At 42.3% G+C, this 19,122-nt stretch overlaps 3 protein-coding genes across 4 annotated transcripts in view; all 3 read right to left on the reverse strand.

Annotated features, from left to right (window-relative positions):
* LOC106593835 (zinc finger protein 883-like) overlaps positions 1-19,122 on the reverse strand; it is a 262,127-nt gene that overhangs the window by 24,149 nt on the left and 218,856 nt on the right. The window lies entirely within an intron of this gene.
* On the reverse strand, positions 1,119-9,439 carry LOC123725381 (piggyBac transposable element-derived protein 4-like). 2 transcript variants are annotated; one of them, XM_045690538.1, is made up of 5 exons: positions 9,026-9,439; positions 8,469-8,566; positions 8,156-8,333; positions 4,362-4,602; positions 1,119-3,830 (listed from the first exon to the last, which is right to left on the reverse strand). In XM_045690538.1, the coding sequence occupies exons 1-5, from the start codon at positions 9,198-9,200 to the stop codon at positions 2,075-2,077; spliced, it is 2,448 nt and encodes an 815-aa protein (XP_045546494.1). In that variant the 5' UTR covers positions 9,201-9,439; the 3' UTR covers positions 1,119-2,074. The 2 variants fall into 2 exon arrangements, with proteins under 2 accessions (XP_045546494.1, XP_045546493.1); XM_045690537.1 differs by having other exon boundaries at positions 8,463-8,566.
* Positions 10,732-19,061, reverse strand: LOC123725382 (piggyBac transposable element-derived protein 4-like). Its single transcript, XM_045690540.1, has 5 exons — positions 18,645-19,061; positions 18,088-18,185; positions 17,775-17,952; positions 13,969-14,209; positions 10,732-13,439 (listed from the first exon to the last, which is right to left on the reverse strand). Exons 1-5 carry the CDS (start codon positions 18,817-18,819, stop codon positions 11,684-11,686), a joined length of 2,448 nt encoding a protein of 815 aa, XP_045546496.1. The 5' UTR covers positions 18,820-19,061; the 3' UTR covers positions 10,732-11,683.

Raw genomic sequence — 19,122 nt, forward strand, 5'->3', positions numbered from 1 at the left:
TATGCTGCAGTAGTTTATGTGTCGGGGGGGCTAGGGTCAGTCTGTTTCATCTGGAGTATTTCTCTTCTCTTCTCTTCTCTTGTCTTATCCGGTGTCCTGTGTGAATTGAAATATGCTCTCTCTAATTCTCTCTTTCTCTCTTTCTGTCTTTCTCTCAGAGGACCTGAGCCCTAGGACCATGCCTCAGGACTACCTGGTATGATGACTCCTTGCTGTCCCCAGTCCACCTGGCTGTGCTGCTGCTCCAGTTTCAACTGTTCTGGAACCCTGACCTGTTCACCGGACGTGCTTGTTGCACCCTCGACAACTACTATGATTATTATTATTTGACCATGCTGGTCATTTATGAACATTTTAACATTTTGACCATGTTCTGTTATAATATCCACCCTGCACAGCCAGAAGAGGACTGGCCACCCCTCATAGCCTGGTTCCTCTCTAGGTTTCTTCCTAGGTTTTTGGCCTTTCTAGGGAGTTTTTCCTAGGGAGTTTTTCCTAGCCACCGTGCTTCTTTCACATGCTTTGCTTGCTGTTTGGGGTTTTAGGCTGGGTTTCTGTACAGCACTTTGAGAATATCAGCTGATGTACGAAGGGCTATATAAAAATAAATTTGATTTGATTTTGATTAACCAAGCAAGGCTCTTGCTGGTGCCACTTGCATTAAAGGGTATCTACACCCCAAAATACCATTTTCAGATTTTCCTCAGACTTCAAAAGTGGTCTCCTGATGTGGTTTAAGTATTGTTGTGGACTCACATCCAATTGCGTAGTTTCTCTATTAACAGTGTGATTTTGAGAGAGAAAAACAGGGACAAATCAGAAACCAAGGAAAAACTTTCTCTTCAGACAATTCCTTCGACCTCATGGCTCGGTTTTTGCTTTGACATGCACTGTCAACTGTGGGACCTTATATAGACAGGTGTGTGCCTTTCCAAATCATGTCCAATCAATAGAATTAACCCCAAGTGGACTCCAAATTGTAGAAACATCACAAGGATGATGAACAGAAACAGGATGCACCTGAGCTCAATTTCGAGTCTCATAGCAAAGGGTCTGAATACTTATCTAAATAACTAAGGTTTCTTGTTTATAATAAATGTGCAAAGAATTGTTGCGTGTAGATTGCTGAAGAATTTTTTTTATTTAATCAATTTTAGAAAAAGGCTGTAACTTAGCAAAATGTGAAAAAAGGCAAAGGGTCTGAAAACTTTCCAAAGGCACTGTAAGTGATTGAGGAGAGAGCATCATTGCTATATTCTAATTAAAATCATTGACCCATAAGAGAACACATGACCAAAGCAAGGTGTGACCCATTTAGAATTAAAACATTCTTATTGAGAAATATAATCTAATAAACAATTGTTTGCATAACCAAAGACATGAAAACTGACACCAACATTGTATTTAGCTTGGCTTTCATATGGCCAGGAAGGTCAATGAGAATAACAATAGCAACAATAACTATTGTCTAGTTTATCGATGAAGATAGTGAAGGGTCATGAATGTTGGATCCACCCATTTTTCCCCCCATTTTCACCTTTATTGACATACCCAAATCCAACTGCCTGTAGCTCAGGACCTGAAGCAAGGATATGCGTATTCTTGGTAGAATTTGAAAGGAAACACTTTGAAGTTTATGGAAATGTGAAAGGGAATGTTGGAGAATAAAACACATTAGATCTGGTAAAAGATAATACAAAAAAATACATTTTTGTATTTTTTTGTACCATCATCTTTGAAATGTAAGAGAAAGGCCATATTGTATTATTCCAGCCCAGGTGCAATTTAGATTTTGGCCACTAGATGACAGCAGTGTGTGTAAAGTTTTAGACTGATCACTTCAGGAATGAGCGAGCTACATGACACTTAGCATGAAGTCACCCAGGTGTCCCACACAAGTTGGCCAAATGTACCCAAGTTGCCAAATTGGTAAAGCGATACATTTTCAAGCAAATAACTATATACACAACATATAAAAATGCTACGCCTAACACAACCTCTCTCTCAAAACAAATGAACAGAAAGAATACAAATTACACACTTTAGAATGACAATATTTGGAAGATTCTCAGTCCTACACAATATCGTGCTGCTGATGCCAAGTCCCATAGCAGTCTCTTTCTGGTGTAAAGCAGAGGGTAACAGAACAAGTGGGGCAGGTGATGGGGGACTTCATGCGACAAAGAACACAACGACGCCTCCCTACTGTGCCCTTTTTGCCCTTAGGCACATTCATGCCTGCAGATAGGAATTTGGGAATGTGAACAACACTGGTGACAGGAGTAGAGGGGACAGAAGGTGCTGCAGTGGACTTTGTGCCGTAGTCAGCAAGCTCCCGGATGAGCAGCTCTCTGAAGGCTAGCTGTGTCATGGAGGTCTGTCCAGAGCTCTTAGCCATTTCCTTCTGGAGGACGAATGCATTCACCACAGCAATGTCAATGAAGTGATAGAACACTGTCCTGTACCATTTCCTTGTCATGTGGAGAACATTGTTGTAGCCTATCAGAGCATCTGACAGGTCCACACCTCCCATGCTCTTGTTGTAGTCCTTTACAGCAGCAGGAATGGGGACATTCTTTGTGGTCCATGCCCCATTAGCGTCCTTCACACGCCTGACGACGTGATCGCCACTGAAGGATTTGTGGATAGTGGTGCACATGACCACCTCTCTGGTATCCATCCACTTTACAAAGAGCAGGTCATCTTTACGAATCCATCTCATGGTACCACTATCAGCCCTCTTAGGCATGTCGTTCACTTTAGTTTTTGGAAAGCCCTGTCTGTTGGTACGAATGGTGCCACAAGACCACACATCCAGCTTCCTCAGGTCTGTGAACAGGGTAGGGCTTGTGTAGAAGTTGTCCATAAACAGTTTGTAGCCCGTCCCCAGCAGTTGAAAATCCAACAACTCCATAACGGAATCATAACCAAGTCCCTTACCGGTAGCAAAACCGCTTTCCCCCCCATAAACAAACAAATTCCAAGTGTAGGCACACACAGAATCAGCCAAAACAAACAGTTTGTACCCACACAGCTTGTTACACATATATTGTTTGAGGCCAATTCTAGCCTTTGAGGCTACCATCCTCTCATCTATGGACAGGTTCTGGTTGGGCTGAAAATGGGTCTTGCAGGCCTCAACCATGCTGGGGTAGAGAGGTTTGATTTTGCAGAGCCTATCAAAGCTTGCTGTGCCTCTCTTCTTGTCATTGTCCTCATCAACTTGTGGGTCACTGATATGAAGCGCCCGTGAGATAGTCAGAAACCTGTTACAAGGCATGACAGTTGTGGGGAAAGGCAGTCGGTAGAGTGTTGACGTTCTCCAGTAGTCCTTCAGGTTTTTCAACTTCACAAGCCCCATGTAAATAACCAGTGAGATGTAACAGTACAGGTCTTGGACGGAAATGGGCTTCCATGCCTCTTTCTTGCCTGCTTGTTTCTTAGCCCCATACTTGTTGGTGTTAGACACCAGCGAATCCAGAACTGACAAGGAGAAAAACATCTGGAAAAGATTAAGGGGGCTGTACTTTGCAGTCATGTCCATCTGAGGTCCTGGCTGCCTTTTCGGTCTAAATGTTGGTGCACTTGGTTCCACATCCACGTCTAGCACAGTGTGCCAACGCCCCTCGGTCCCTTTGTCTGCAGGTTGTGCACTGGCCCCCCTCCGCTTCTGGACTGGCCTCTTCACACCTCTAGATGGCCGGGCGGGGGAAGGTGTGGAGCCGGAGACAGCAGGGGTCCGGCTGGATGAACCAGCTTCAGCGTCTGAATTAGTGGGGGATGAACACCTTGACATTGGGGGTTCCCATTGTTCATCCGAGTCCCTGGCACTGTGTAAGAAAAAAAAAATTCAGTAAGAATACTTTTACAGATGAGCCCTGTATCAACAGGTAAAATAAACAGATATGTATAATATAGAGTAGAGGGAAGACAATCACTATGGTGAAGTGCTGTTCCATTCCACTCCGGTCATTGTTGTGGGCCTGCCCTCCCCTCAACAGCCTCCAATGGCTATTTATATAACAATGGAATGGAACAGCAAACAAACCTCATCACGCTCCCTCTACTCCACACAATCAATATAGCATGGTCACTGTGGTGAGGTGATTGTGTGGAGTAGAGGGAGCGTGATGAGGTGTGTTTGCTGTTCCATTCAACTCCACTCCATTTTTATATAAAAAATATTGATATATAATATTAAAATATGTATAATATAGAAAAATAATAATATACATACAGTGTACTTTACACATTTCATTACTGATTATATTTTTATATATTGCAAATAAAATAAAATCTCAAACGGATAATATTTGATATTATTCATTTCTAACAACGGCATTATCATAAGAAGAACTTACCAGTCCAAAACGATGTCCTCCCCGTGTAAAAACATATCTTCCGTCTGGGAGTCAAAGCCATGTTCGCTCAATGACTCGTCTTCGTCCTGTAGTAACTCTGTGTCTCTATCCCCATCTCCACTGTGTGTCCTCTCATGTCTTTTCAGGCTTCCTAACTTGGTAAAACTCGTTCCAATCTGGGAGCAGAGGTGTCCTCTTGCTGGTTTGGACGTCTTATGTTCCTCCAAGTTTGTTTTTTCTCCTGCCAAAGACAGTGTTTATTTAAAGAGAGAACTGAATGAAACCTCCACGTGATAAAACTGCCTTGCTATGAGGTTTCATCCAAATCAGATCCCTCAACCTGAGGCCAGTTTTCAAACATTTAATCATTTAAAACAATCTTGGTGTGATTTTAACCTCCCTGGGCGAGGTGGGACGCTAGTCAACAGCCAGTGGAATCGCATGGCACGAAATACAAATACCTCAAAAATGCTATAACTTCAATTTCTCAAAAACATATGACTATTTTACACCCTTTTAAAAGACAAGACTCTCGTTAATCTAACCACATTGTCCGATTTCAAAAAGGCTTTACAGCGAAAGCAAAACATTAGATTATGTCAGGAGAGTACCCTGCCAAAAATAATCACACAGCCATTTTCAAAGCAAGCATATGTAACAAAAACCAAAACCACAGCTAAATGCAGCACTAACCTTTGATGATCTTCATCAGATGACACTCCTAGGACATTATGTTATACAATACATACATGTTTAGTTCAATCAAGTTCATATTTATATCAAAAAACAGATTTTTACATTAGCATGTGATGTTCAGAACTAGCATACCCACCGCAAACTTCCGGTGAATTTACTAAATTACTCACGATAGACGTTCACAAAATACATTATTATTTTAAGAATTATAGATACAGAACTCCTTTTTGCAATCGCGGTGTCAGATTTCAAAATAGCTTTTCGGCGAAAGCACATTTTGCAATATTCTGAGTACATAGCCCGGCCATCACGGCTAGCTATTTTGACACCAACCAAGTTTGGGGCTCACCAAACTCAGAATTACTATTAGAAAAATTGGATTACCTTTGCTGTTCTTCGTCAGAATGCACTCCCAGGACTTCTACAACAAATGTTGTTTTGGTTCCAAATAATCCATAGTTATATTCAAATAGCTCCGTTTTGTTCGTGCGTTCAGGTCACTATCCGAAGGGTGACGCACGAGCGCATTTCGTGACAAAAAAATGCAAAATATTCCATTACCGTACTTCGAAGCATGTCAAACGCTGTTTAAAATCAATTTTTATGCTATTTTTCTCGTAAAATAGCGATAATATTCCAACCGGGTGACGTTGTATTCATTCAAAGGCTGAAAGAAAAAAAATGGAGAATTCTCATGAACGCGCATCTCCAGTGTCACTGTCCCCAGGCTGACCACTCACAAATTCTCCTGCTGTTTTTCACCCAGAGACAGCAGACACCCCATTACACTTTCTGGCGCCTTCTGAGAGCCAATGGAAGCCTTAGAAAATGTCACGTTACAGCAGAGATGCTGTAATTTCAATAGAGATGCAACAGAAGGACAACAAATTGTCTGACAGGGCACTTCCTGTATGGAATCTTCTCAGGTTTTGGCCTGCCATATGAGTTCTGTTATACTCACAGACACCATTCAAACAGTTTTAGAAACTTTAGAGTGTTTTCTATCCAAATCTACTAATTATATGCATATTCTCGTTTCTGGGCAAGAGTAGCAACCAGTTTAAATTGGGTACGTTTTTTTATCCGGCCTTGCAAATACTGCCCCCTAGTCCCAACAGGTTAAAACAAATGTTGTAGAGCTTCCTGGTAATATGTTTACTTACTTATTAATTCTGTTTTAGAAGTCAGAATACAAACAACTAGACAGTTCTAGGACACTCAAGACACAGACGTCGATAGATTCCTATCGAGCAGGTGGTTCTAAATATATAACCTTCATAGCTGTAAGATACATAATTTGACTTTTTCCATATGCACAAAAGCTAATTTCTCTCATTTTGTGCACAAATGTGTTTATATCCCTTTGCCAAGATACTCCATCCACTTGACAGGTGTGGCATGTCAAGAAGCTGATTAAACAGCATGATCATTACACAGGTGCACCTTGTGCTGGGGACAATAAAAGGCCACTAAAATGTGCAGTTGTGTCACACAACACAATGCCACAGATGTCTCAAAGGAGTGTGCAATTGCCATGCAGGAATATCCACTGGAGCTGTTACCAGATAATTCAATCTTAATTTCTCTACTATAAGCCACCTCCAATGTCGTTTTAGAGAATTTGGTGATCGGCAAACTTAATGATGGTGTTGAATTCATGCCTGGCCGTGCAGTCATGAGTGAACAGGGAGTACAGGAGGAGCCTGAGTACGCACCCCTGAGGGGACCTCATGTTGAGGAACAGCGAAGTGGAAGTGTTTCCTACCTTCACCACCCGGGGGCAGCCTGTCAGGAGTCCAAAACCCAGTTGCACAGGGCGGGGTTCAGACCCAGGGCCTTGAGCTTAATGATGAGTTGAGGGTACTATGGTGGTGAATGCTGAGCTATAGTCAATGAACAGCATTCTTACATAGGTATTCCTCTTGTCCAGATGGGATAGGGCAGTGTGCAGTGCGATGGCATCGTCTGTGGATCTATTGGGGCAGGAAATTGAAGTGGGTCTAGAGTATCAGGTAGGGTAGAGGTGATATGATCCTTGACTAGTCTCTCAACGCACTTCATGATGACAGAATGAGTGCTACAGGACAATAGTCATTTAGTTCAGTTACCTTTGCTTTCTAGGGGATGGGAACAATGGTGGACATCTTGAAGCATGTGGGGACAGCAGACTGGGATAGGGAGAGATTGAATATGTCTGTAAACACACCAGCCAGCTGGTCTGCGCATGCCCTGAGGATGCGGATAGGGATGCCCTCTGGGCCGGCAGACCTGAGAGGGTTAACGCTTAAATATCTTACTCAAGTCGGCCACTGAGGAGAGCCAAAATAAATTCTTCAGAGTTCAAGTAACAGACACATCTCAACATCAACTGTTCAGAGAAGACATCGTGAATCAGGCCTTCATGGTCAAATTGCTGCAAAGAAACCACTACCAAAGGACACCAATGAGAACAAGAGACTTGCTTGGGGAAAGAAACACGAGCAATGGACATTAGACTGGCGGAAATTTGTCCTTGATGAGTCCAAAGTTGAGATTTCTGGTTCCAACCGCCGTGTCTTTGTGAGATACAGAGTAGGTGAACGGATGATCTCTGCATGTGTGGATCCCACCGTGAAGCATGGAGGAGGTGGTGTGATGGTGTGTGGGTGCTTGCTGGTGACACTGTCAGTGATTTATTTAGAATTCAAGGCACACTTAACCAGCATGGCTACCTCAGCATTCTGCAGTGATACACCATCCCATCCCAGGTGTGTTTGGACAATGACCAAACACACCTCCAGGCTGTGTAAGGGCAATTTGACCAAAAAGGAGTGATGGAGTGCTGCATCAGATGACATGGTCTCCACAATCACCCAACCTCAACCCAATTGAGATGGTTTGGGATGAGTTGGACCGCAGAGTGAAGGAAAAGTAGCCAACAATTGCTCAGCATATGTGGGACCTCCAAGACTGTTGGAAAAGCATTCCAGATGAAGCTGGTTGAGAGAATGCCAACAGTGTGCAAAGCTGTATTTGTATTAGTCGGGGACAGCCCTACTGGGAACAGATACCAGTGGGCAGATCTATTTTATTTGTTCAAACTAAAGTACAGCACTTACTTTGATGAGTCAAATCTGATCCTTTCTTCTCTTCTCCTCCTCTCACAGTTCCACTCAGCCCCGTTGTTTTCCTGCAGTCGACCAGCAGCATAGACAACCTCTTCATATCCAGCAGTAAGGCGCTACCGGGAGAGGCATGACACGGGGACTCCGGGAGGGTGGAAGGCCTAGCGTTGTCCTGGTAACCATAAAGAGGGGACACAGACACATATCATTATGGATGCTGATGTCACTGTTGTCATAAAGTGCTTTACAGAAACCCAGCCCAGACCCTGATAGAACAAGCTGTATGCTAGACCAGACCAACCTGTACCATCTTGTGTTCTGATCTGGAGAGACTCTTCTCTGCCTCGTCAGCATCAGGATGTTGTTGATGCTCCCCAAAGGATCCACGATAGTCATGTCTCTCTCCTGTGTGAATGAGAACATCAAACAAATGATAAACTTATGACCTATTGCAAACACAGAGACTTACAAGAGGCATTAATATGTCTAAAAAGGGCCTAAAATGGCCACATTCATCATGATTTTATAAAATATTGTTTGTGTTGTGAATGTAAAAGGATCGTTCCACTAAATGGGTGCCTTTTGTGTCCCTTTGATATTTTAAGTATAAATGATGCTCCAATATTATATTTCAAAAGCCTGTTATATTAGACGAGGTGCACTTTAATATAGACCACGTGGAGAATTCAATACATCTAATTGAAAAGTCCCCAAAATGTATGTACCAATGGCGGATAGTCCCTTAATTCCTACAGTACTGAACAACATATTCAAGTGTAGAACTTCAGTTGAATGCCCATTTAAAACCACACATTAGTTCAACAACTGCATAGTTTGTGCCCCTGTTTTTAAGACAATACTCACTGGTGTTAATCGGTACTTCAGTCTCCTCCTCCTTTTTCACTCCAAAATGTTCTTCCTCTTTTTTCACTACATTCCCTTCTTTCAATGTTATGGCATCTTTTTCCTTTTTCATTCTGAAAGCTTCTTTCTCTAATTTCACCAGAGCTTCTTTCTCCGTCTTGCTTAGTGAACTCATGCTCCGGGAGATTAGCCTAGTTCAGTGCAGTATCAAGTTAACACATTTGCTAATTTAACAAGCAAATTACGTTTAAATGAACTAGTAGATAGATAAACAGAAGTATGTTCAAAACACTAAGAGTAATATACACAAGATAGGTCTAAAACGCTTCAATGAATCGGTTTTATGTTCGCTAGCAAAGCACCACGTTGGTTAAATCAGTAGTCTGTTGTCGCTGTTGAAGAAGCCTCCAGTTCCGTCCACTAGATTATACGTCACGCAAGAAGCATCACCTGAAATACTCACATCGCCATCTGCTGACTGGAGTGGGCAACACAGATTGGAATAAAATCTCCATTACAATGTTTATTCTGTCAAGCAATGTCATGAGAAGTAATTTAAAAACAACCAGATGTTTTCTGTTACTTCTTACAGCCAATATTTTCCTCCAGGGCTGACCTGCCCATTAGGTAGGATTAGGTGACAGATTGAAGAGGCATATTCAGAGATAGATTGACCAAGGCTCATCGCTAACAACGCATAATAACACCTCACATAATGCGGCCCAAAAACAATGAAAACTTCGCTCACCCAGTGGCATATGGACTATTTAGGTGAGTGTAGGTGTTACCACATGAAGCAGTGCCCACTTTGTTAAAGGCTACATGGACAGATAGGGCTCTACCTGTGTAGAACACATGACCCTTTACCCTTCCTGTCTCTAAAGTGTCCTTTTGGGTGGTGGTATAATTTGGATTAACTTTTCCTCATAGTTATTCTGAACCCACTGCCTGCAAGTCGTCGTTAAATTAGCCTCAGTGATTTGTATTTTCCTTCAACTTTTTGAAGAGGAAACAGCCAGGAACTGCCCCTGTCTGAGTGCATTTGTCTACCACTATGTGTAGCTGTTAGTGATGATGCTAATGATAACCATCTTCTGGTTGATGGAAAAGCTTTCTCCAAAACCTGGCAGAATGATATCATGATTATTTGCATCAATCCAGTTGTGATTTGTTCAGCAAACTCTGCAATCACACGTGTGCTACAGAGACACCGCTAACCAAGCAAGGCTCTTGCTGGTGCCACTTGCATTAAAGGGTATCTACACCCCAAAATACCATTTTCAGATTTTCCTCAGACTTAAAAAGTGGTCTCCTGATGTGGTATAAGTATTGTTGTGGACTCACATCCAATTGCGTAGTTTCTCTATTAACAGTGTGATTTTGAGAGAGAAAAACAGGGACAAATCAGAAACCAAGGAAAAACTTTCTCTTCAGACAATTCCTTCGACCTCATGGCTCGGTTTTTGCTTTGACATGCACTGTCAACTGTGGGACCTTATATAGACAGGTGTGTGCCTTTCCAAATCATGTCCAATCAATTGAATTAACCCCAAGTGGACTCCAAATTGTAGAAACATCACAAGGATGATCAACAGAAACAGGATGCACCTGAGCTCAATTTCGAGTCTCATAGCAAAGGGTCTGAATACTTATCTAAATAACTAAGGTTTCTTGTTTATAATAAATGTGCAAAGAATTGTTGCGTGTAGATTGCTGAAGAATTTTTTTTATTTAATCAATTTTAGAAAAAGGCTGTAACTTAGCAAAATGTGAAAAAAGGCAAAGGGTCTGAAAACTTTCCAAAGGCACTGTAAGTGATTGAGGAGAGAGCATCATTGCTATATTCTAATTAAAATCATTGACTCATAAGAGAACACATGACCAAAGCAAGGTGTGACCCATTTAGAATTAAAACATTCTTATTGAGAAATATAATCTAATAAACAATTGTTTGCATAACCAAAGACATGAAAACTGACACCAACATTGTATTTAGCTTGGCTTTCATATGGCCAGGAAGGTCAATGAGAATAACAATAGCAACAATAACTATTGTCTAGTTTATCGATGAAGATAGTGAAGGGTCATGAATGTTGGATCCACCCATTTTTCCCCCATTTTCACCTTTGACATACCCAAATCCAACTGCCTGTAGCTCAGGACCTGAAGCAAGGATATGCGTATTCTTGGTAGAATTTGAAAGGAAACACTTTGAAGTTTATGGAAATGTGAAAGGGAATGTTGGAGAATAAAACACATTAGATCTGGTAAAAGATAATACAAAAAAATACGTTTTTGTATTTTTTTGTACCATCATCTTTGAAATGTAAGAGAAAGGCCATATTGTATTATTCCAGCCCAGGTGCAATTTAGATTTTGGCCACTAGATGACAGCAGTGTGTGTAAAGTTTTAGACTGATCACTTCAGGAATGAGCGAGCTACATGACACTTAGCATGAAGTCACCCAGGTGTCCCACACAAGTTGGCCAAATGTACCCAAGTTGCCAAATTGGTAAAGCGATACATTTTCAAGCAAATAACTATATACACAACATATAAAAATGCTACGCCTAACACAACCTCTCTCTCAAAACAAATGAACAGAAAGAATACAAATTACACACTTTAGAATGACAATATTTGGAAGATTCTCAGTCCTACACAATATCGTGCTGCTGATGCCAAGTCCCATAGCAGTCTCTTTCTGGTGTAAAGCAGAGGGTAACAGAACAAGTGGGGCAGGTGATGGGGCCTTTCCTGTGACACAGAACACAACGACGCCTCCCTACTGTGCCTTTTTTGCCCTTAGGCACATTCATGCCTGCAGATAGGAATTTGGGAATGTGAACAACAATGGTGACAGGAGTAGAGGGGACAGAAGGTGCTGCAGTGGACTTTGTGCCGTAGTCAGCAAGCTCCCGGATGAGCAGCTCTCTGAAGGCTAGCTGTGTCATGGAGGTCTGTCCAGAGCTCTTAGCCATTTCCTTCTGGAGGACGAATGCATTCACCACAGCAATGTCAATGAAGTGATAGAACACTGTCTTGTACCATTTCCTCGTCATGTGGAGAACATTGTTGTAGCCTATCAGAGCATCTGACAGGTCCACACCTCCCATGCTCTTGTTGTAGTCCTTTACAGCAGCAGGAATGGGGACATTCTTTGTGGTCCATGCCCCATTAGCGTCCTTCACACGCCTGACGACGTGATCGCCACTGAAGGATTTGTGGATAGTGGTGCACATGACCACCTCTCTGGTATCCATCCACTTTACAAAGAGCAGGTCATCTTTACGAATCCATCTCATGGTACCACTATCAGCCCTCTTAGGCATGTCGTTCACTTTAGTTTTTGGAAAGCCCTGTCTGTTGGTACGAATGGTGCCACAAGACCACACATCCAGCTTCCTCAGGTCTGTGAACAGGGTAGGGCTTGTGTAGAAGTTGTCCATAAACAGTTTGTAGCCCGTCCCCAGCAGTTGAAAATCCAACAACTCCATAACGGAATCATAACCAAGTCCCTTACCGGTAGCAAAACCGCTTTCCCCCCCATAAACAAACAAATTCCAAGTGTAGGCACACACAGAATCAGCCAAAACAAACAGTTTGTACCCACACAGCTTGTTACACATATATTGTTTGAGGCCAATTCTAGCCTTTGAGGCTACCATCCTCTCATCTATGGACAGGTTCTGGTTGGGCTGAAAATGGGTCTTGCAGGCCTCAACCATGCTGGGGTAGAGAGGTTTGATTTTGCAGAGCCTATCAAAGCTTGCTGTGCCTCTCTTCTTGTCATTGTCCTCATCAACTTGTGGGTCACTGATATGAAGCGCCCGTGAGATAGTCAGAAACCTGTTACAAGGCATGACAGTTGTGGGGAAAGGCAGTCGGTAGAGTGTTGACGTTCTCCAGTAGTCCTTCAGGTTTTTCAACTTCACAAGCCCCATGTAAATAACCAGTGAGATGTAACAGTACAGGTCTTGGACGGAAATGGGCTTCCATGCCTCTTTCTTGCCTGCTTGTTTCTTAGCCCCATACTTGTTGGTGTTAGACACCAGCGAATCCAGAACTGACAAGGAGAAAAACATCTGGAAAAGATTAAGGGGGCTGTACTTTGCAGTCATGTCCATCTGAGGTCCTGGCTGCCTTTTCGGTCTAAATGTTGGTGCACTTGGTTCCACATCCACGTCTAGCACAGTGTGCCAACGCCCCTCGGTCCCTTTGTCTGCAGGTTGTGCACTGGCCCCCCTCCGCTTCTGGACTGGCCTCTTCACACCTCTAGATGGCCGGGCGGGGGAAGGTGTGGAGCCGGAGACAGCAGGGGTCCGGCTGGATGAACCAGCTTCAGCGTCTGAATTAGTGGGGGATGAACACCTTGACATTGGGGGTTCCCATTGTTCATCCGAGTCCCTGGCACTGTGTAAGAAAAAAAAAATCAGTAAGAATACTTTTACAGATGAGCCCTGTATCAACAGGTAAAATAAACAGATATGTATAATATAGAGTAGAGGGAAGACAATCACTATGGTGAAGTGCTGTTCCATTCCACTCCGGTCATTGTTGTGGGCCTGCCCTCCCCTCAACAGCCTCCAATGGCTATTTATATAACAATGGAATGGAACAGCAAACAAACCTCATCACGCTCCCTCTACTCCACACAATCAATATAGCATGGTCACTGTGGTGAGGTGATTGTGTGGAGTAGAGGGAGCGTGATGAGGTGTGTTTGCTGTTCCATTCAACTCCACTCCATTTTTATATAAAAATATTGATATATAATATTAAAATATGTATAATATAGAAAAATAATAATATACATACAGTGTACTTTACACATTTCATTACTGATTATATTTTTATATATTGCAAATAAAATAAAATCTCAAACGGATAATATTTGATATTATTCATTTCTAACAACGGCATTATCATAAGAAGAACTTACCAGTCCAAAACGATGTCCTCCCCGTGTAAAAACATATCTTCCGTCTGGGAGTCAAAGCCATGTTCGCTCAATGACTCGTCTTCGTCCTGTAGTAACTCTGTGTCACTATCCCCATCTCCACTGTGTGTCCTCTCATGTCTTTTCAGGCTTCCTAACTTGGTAAAACTCGTTCCAATCTGGGAGCAGAGGTGTCCTCTTGCTGGTTTGGACGTCTTATGTTCCTCCAAGTTTGGTTTTTCTCCTGCCAAAGACAGTGTTTATTTAAAGAGAGAACTGAATGAAACCTCCACATGATAAAACTGCCTTGCTATGAGGTTTCATCCAAATCAGATCCCTCAACCTGAGGCCAGTTTTCAAACATTTAATCATTTAAAACAATCTTGGTGTGATTTTAACCTCCCTGGGCGAGGTGGGACGCTAGTCAACAGCCAGTGGAATCGCATGGCACGAAATACAAATACCTCAAAAATGCTATAACTTCAATTTCTCAAAAACATATGACTATTTTACACCCTTTTAAAAGACAAGACTCTCGTTAATCTAACCACATTGTCCGATTTCAAAAAGGCTTTACAGCGAAAGCAAAACATTAGATTATGTCAGGAGAGTACCCTGCCAAAAAAATAATCACACAGCTATTTTCAAAGCAAGCATATGTCACAAAAACCAAAACCACAGCTAAATGCAGCACTAACCTTTGATGATCTTCATCAGATGACACTCCTAGGACATTATGTTATACAATACATGCATGTTTAGTTCAATCAAGTTCATATTTATATCAAAAAACAGATTTTTACATTAGCATGTGATGTTCAGAACTAGCATACCCACCGCAAACTTCCGGTGAATTTACTAAATTACTCACGATAGACGTTCACAAAATACATTATTATTTTAAGAATTATAGATACAGAACTCCTTTTTGCAATCGCGGTGTCAGATTTCAAAATAGCTTTTCGGCGAAAGCACATTTTGCAATATTCTGAGTACATAGCCCGGCCATCACGGCTAGCTATTTTGACACCAACCAAGTTTGGGGCTCACCAAACTCAGAATTACTATTAGAAAAATTGGATTACCTTTGCTGTTCTTCGTCAGAATGCACTCCCAGGACTTCTACAACAAATGTTGTTTTGGTTCCAAATAATCCATAGTTATATTCAAATAGCTCCGTTTTGTTCGTGCGTTCAGGTCACTATCCGAAGGGTGACGCACGAGCGCATTTCGTGACAAAAAAATGCAAAATATTCCATTACCGTACTTCGAAGCATGTCAAACGCTGTTTAAAATCAATTTTTATGCTATTTTTCTCGTAAAATAGCGATAATATTCCAACCGGGTGACGTTGTATTCATTCAAAGGCTGAAAGAAAAAAAATGGAGAATTCTCATGAACGCGCATCTCCAGTGTCACTGTCCCCAGGCTGACCACTCACAAATTCTCCTGCTGTTTTTCGCCCAGAGACAGCAGACACCCCATTACACTTTCTGGCGCCTTCTGAGAGCCAATGGAAGCCTTAGAAAATGTCACGTTACAGCAGAGATGCTGTATTTTCGATAGAGATGCAACAGAAGGACAACAAATTGTCTGACAGGGCACTTCCTGTATGGAATCTTCTCAGGTTTTGGCCTGCCATATGAGTTCTGTTATACTCACAGACACCATTCAAACAGTTTTAGAAACTTTAGAGTGTTTTCTATCCAAATCTACTAATTATATGCATATTCTCGTTTCTGGGCAAGAGTAGAAACCAGTTTAAATTGGGTACGTTTTTTTATCCGGCCTTGCAAATACTGCCCCCTAGTCCCAACAGGTTAAAACAAATGTTGTAGAGCTTCCTGGTAATTTCTGATAATATGTTTACTTACTTATTAATTCTGTTTTAGAAGTCAGAATACAAACAACTAGAGAGTTCTAGGACACTCAAGACACAGACGTCGATAGATTCCTATCGAGCAGGTGGTTCTAAATATATAACCTTCATAGCTGTAAGATACATAATTTGACTTTTTCCATATGCACAAAAGCTAATTTCTCTCATTTTGTGCACAAATGTGTTTATATCCCTTTGCCAAGATAATCCATCCACTTGACAGGTGTGGCACGTCAAGAAGCTGATTAAACAGCATGATCATTACACAGGTGCACCTTGTGCTGGGGACAATAAAAGGCCACTAAAATGTGCAGTTGTGTCACACAACACAACGCCACAGATGTCTCAAAGGAGTGTGCAATTGCCATGCAGGAATATCCACTGGAGCTGTTACCAGATAATTAAATCTTAATTTCTCTACTATAAGCCACCTCCAATGTCGTTTTAGAGAATTTGGTGATCGGCAAACTTAATGATGGTGTTGAATTCATGCCTGGCCGTGCAGTCATGAGTGAACAGGGAGTACAGGAGGAGCTTGAGTAAGCACCCCTGAGGGGTCCTCATGTTGAGGAACAGCGAAGTGGAAGTGTTTCCTACCTTCACCACCCGGGGGCAGCCTGTCAGGAGTCCAAAACCCAGTTGCACAGGGCGGAGTTCAGACCCAGGGCCTTGAGCTTAATGATGAGTTGAGGGTACTATGGTGGTGAATGCTGAGCTATAGTCAATGAACAGCATTCTTACATAGGTATTCCTCTTGTCCAGATGGGATAGGGCAGTGTGCAGTGCGATGGCATCGTCTGTGGATCTATTGGGGCAGGAAATTGAAGTGGGTCTAGAGTATCAGGTAGGGTAGAGGTGATATGATCCTTGACTAGTCTCTCAACGCACTTCATGATGACAGAATGAGTGCTACAGGACAATAGTCATTTAGTTCAGTTACCTTTGCTTTCTAGGGGATGGGAACAATGGTGGACATCTTGAAGCATGTGGGGACAGCAGACTGGGATAGGGAGAGATTGAATATGTCTGTAAACACACCAGCCAGCTGGTCTGCGCATGCCCTGAGGATGCGGATAGGGATGCCCTCTGGGCCGGCAGACCTGAGAGGGTTAACGCTTAAATATCTTGCTCAAGTCGGCCACTGAGGAGAGCCAAAATAAATTCTTCAGAGTTCAAGTAACAGACACATCTCAACATCAACTGTTCAGAGAAGACATCGTGAATCAGGCCTTCATGGTCAAATTGCTGCAAAGAAACCACTACCAAAGGACACCAATGAGAACAAGAGACTTGCTTGGGGAAAGAAACACGAGCAATGGACATTAGACTGGCGGAAATTTGTCCTTGATGAGTCCAAAGTTGAGATTTCTGGTTCCAACCGCCGTGTCTTTGTGAGATACAGAGTAGGTGAACGGATGATCTCTGCATGTGTGGATCCCACCGTGAAGCATGGAGGAGGTGGTGTGATGGTGTGTGGGTGCTTGCTGGTGACACTGTCAGTGATTTATTTAGAATTCAAGGCACACTTAACCAGCATGGCTACCTCAGCATTCTGCAGTGATACACCATCCCATCCCAGGTGTGTTTGGACAATGACCAAACACACCTCCAGGCTGTGTAAGGGCAATTTGACCAAAAAGGAGTGATGGAGTGCTGCATCAGATGACATGGTCTCCACAATCACCCAACCTCAACCCAATTGAGATGGTTTGGGATGAGTTGGACCGCAGAGTGAAGGAAAAGCAGCCAACAATTGCTCAGCATATGTGGGACCTCCAAGACTGTTGGAAAAGCATTCCAGATGAAGCTGGTTGAGAGAATGCCAACAGTGTGCAAAGCTGTATTTGTATTAGTCGGGGACAGCCCTACTGGGAACAGATACCAGTGGGCAGATCTATTTTATTTGTTCAAACTAAAGTACAGCACTTACTTTGATGAGTCAAATCTGATCCTTTCTTCTCTTCTCCTCCTCTCACAGTTCCACTCAGCCCCGTTGTTTTCCTGCAGTCCACCAGCAGCATAGACAACCTCTTCATATCCAGCAGTAAGGCGCTACCGGGAGAGGCATGACACGGGGACTCCGGGAGGGTGGAAGGCCTAGCGTTGTCCTGGTAACCATAAAGAGGGGACACAGACACATATAATTATGGATGCTGATGTCACTGTTGTCATAAAGTGCTTTACAGAAACCCAGCCCAGACCCTGATAGAACAAGCTGTATGCTAGACCAGACCAAGCTGTACCATCTTGTGTTCTGATCTGGAGAGACTCTTCTCTGCCTCGTCAGCATCAGGATGTTGTTGATGCTCCCCAAAGGATCCACGATAGTCATGTCTCTCTCCTGTGTGAATGAGAACATCAAACAAATGATAAACTTATGACCTATTGCAAACACAGAGTCTTACAAGAGGCATTAATATGTCTAAAAAGGGCCTAAAATGGCCACATTCATCATGATTTTATAAAATATTGTTTGTGTTGTGAATGTAAAAGGATCGTTCCACTAAATGGGTGCCTTTTGTGTCCCTTTGATATTTTAAGTATAAATGATGCTCCAATATTATATTTCAAAAGCCTGTTATATTAGATGAGGTGCACTTTAATATAGACCACGTGGAGAATTCAATACATCTAATTGAAAAGTCCCCAAAATATATGTACCAATGGCGGATTGTCCCTTAATTCCTACAGTACTGAACAACATATTCAAGTGTAGAACTTCAGTTGAATGCCCATTTAAAACCACACATTAGTTCAACAACTGCATAGTTTGTGCCCCTGTTTTTAAGACAATACTCACTGGTGTTAATCGGTACTTCAGTCTCCTCCTCCTTTTTCACTCCAAAATGTTCTTCCTCTTTTTTCACTACATTCCCTTCTTTCAATGTTATGGCATCTTTTTCCTTTTTCATTCTGAAAGCTTCTTTCTCTAATTTCACCAGAGCTTCTTTCTCCGTCTTGCTTAGTGAACTCATGCTCCGGGAGATTAGCCTAGTGCAGTGCAGTATCAAGTTAACACATTTGCTAATTTAACAAGTAAATTACGTTTAAATGAACTAGTAGATAGATAAACAGAAGTATGTTCAAAACACTAAGAGTAATATACACAAGATAGGTCTAAACCGCTTCAATGAATCGGTTTTATGTTCGCTAGCAAAGCACCACGTTGGTTAAATCAGTAGTCTGTTGTCGCTGTTGAAGAAGCCTCCAGTTCCGTCCACTAGATTATACGTCACGCAAGAAGCATCACCTGAAATACTCACATCGCCATCTGCTGA

The sequence above is a fragment of the Salmo salar genome, chromosome ssa12 (assembly GCF_905237065.1).
Source record: "Salmo salar chromosome ssa12, Ssal_v3.1, whole genome shotgun sequence".
Classification (NCBI taxonomy): Eukaryota; Metazoa; Chordata; class Actinopteri; order Salmoniformes; family Salmonidae; genus Salmo; species Salmo salar.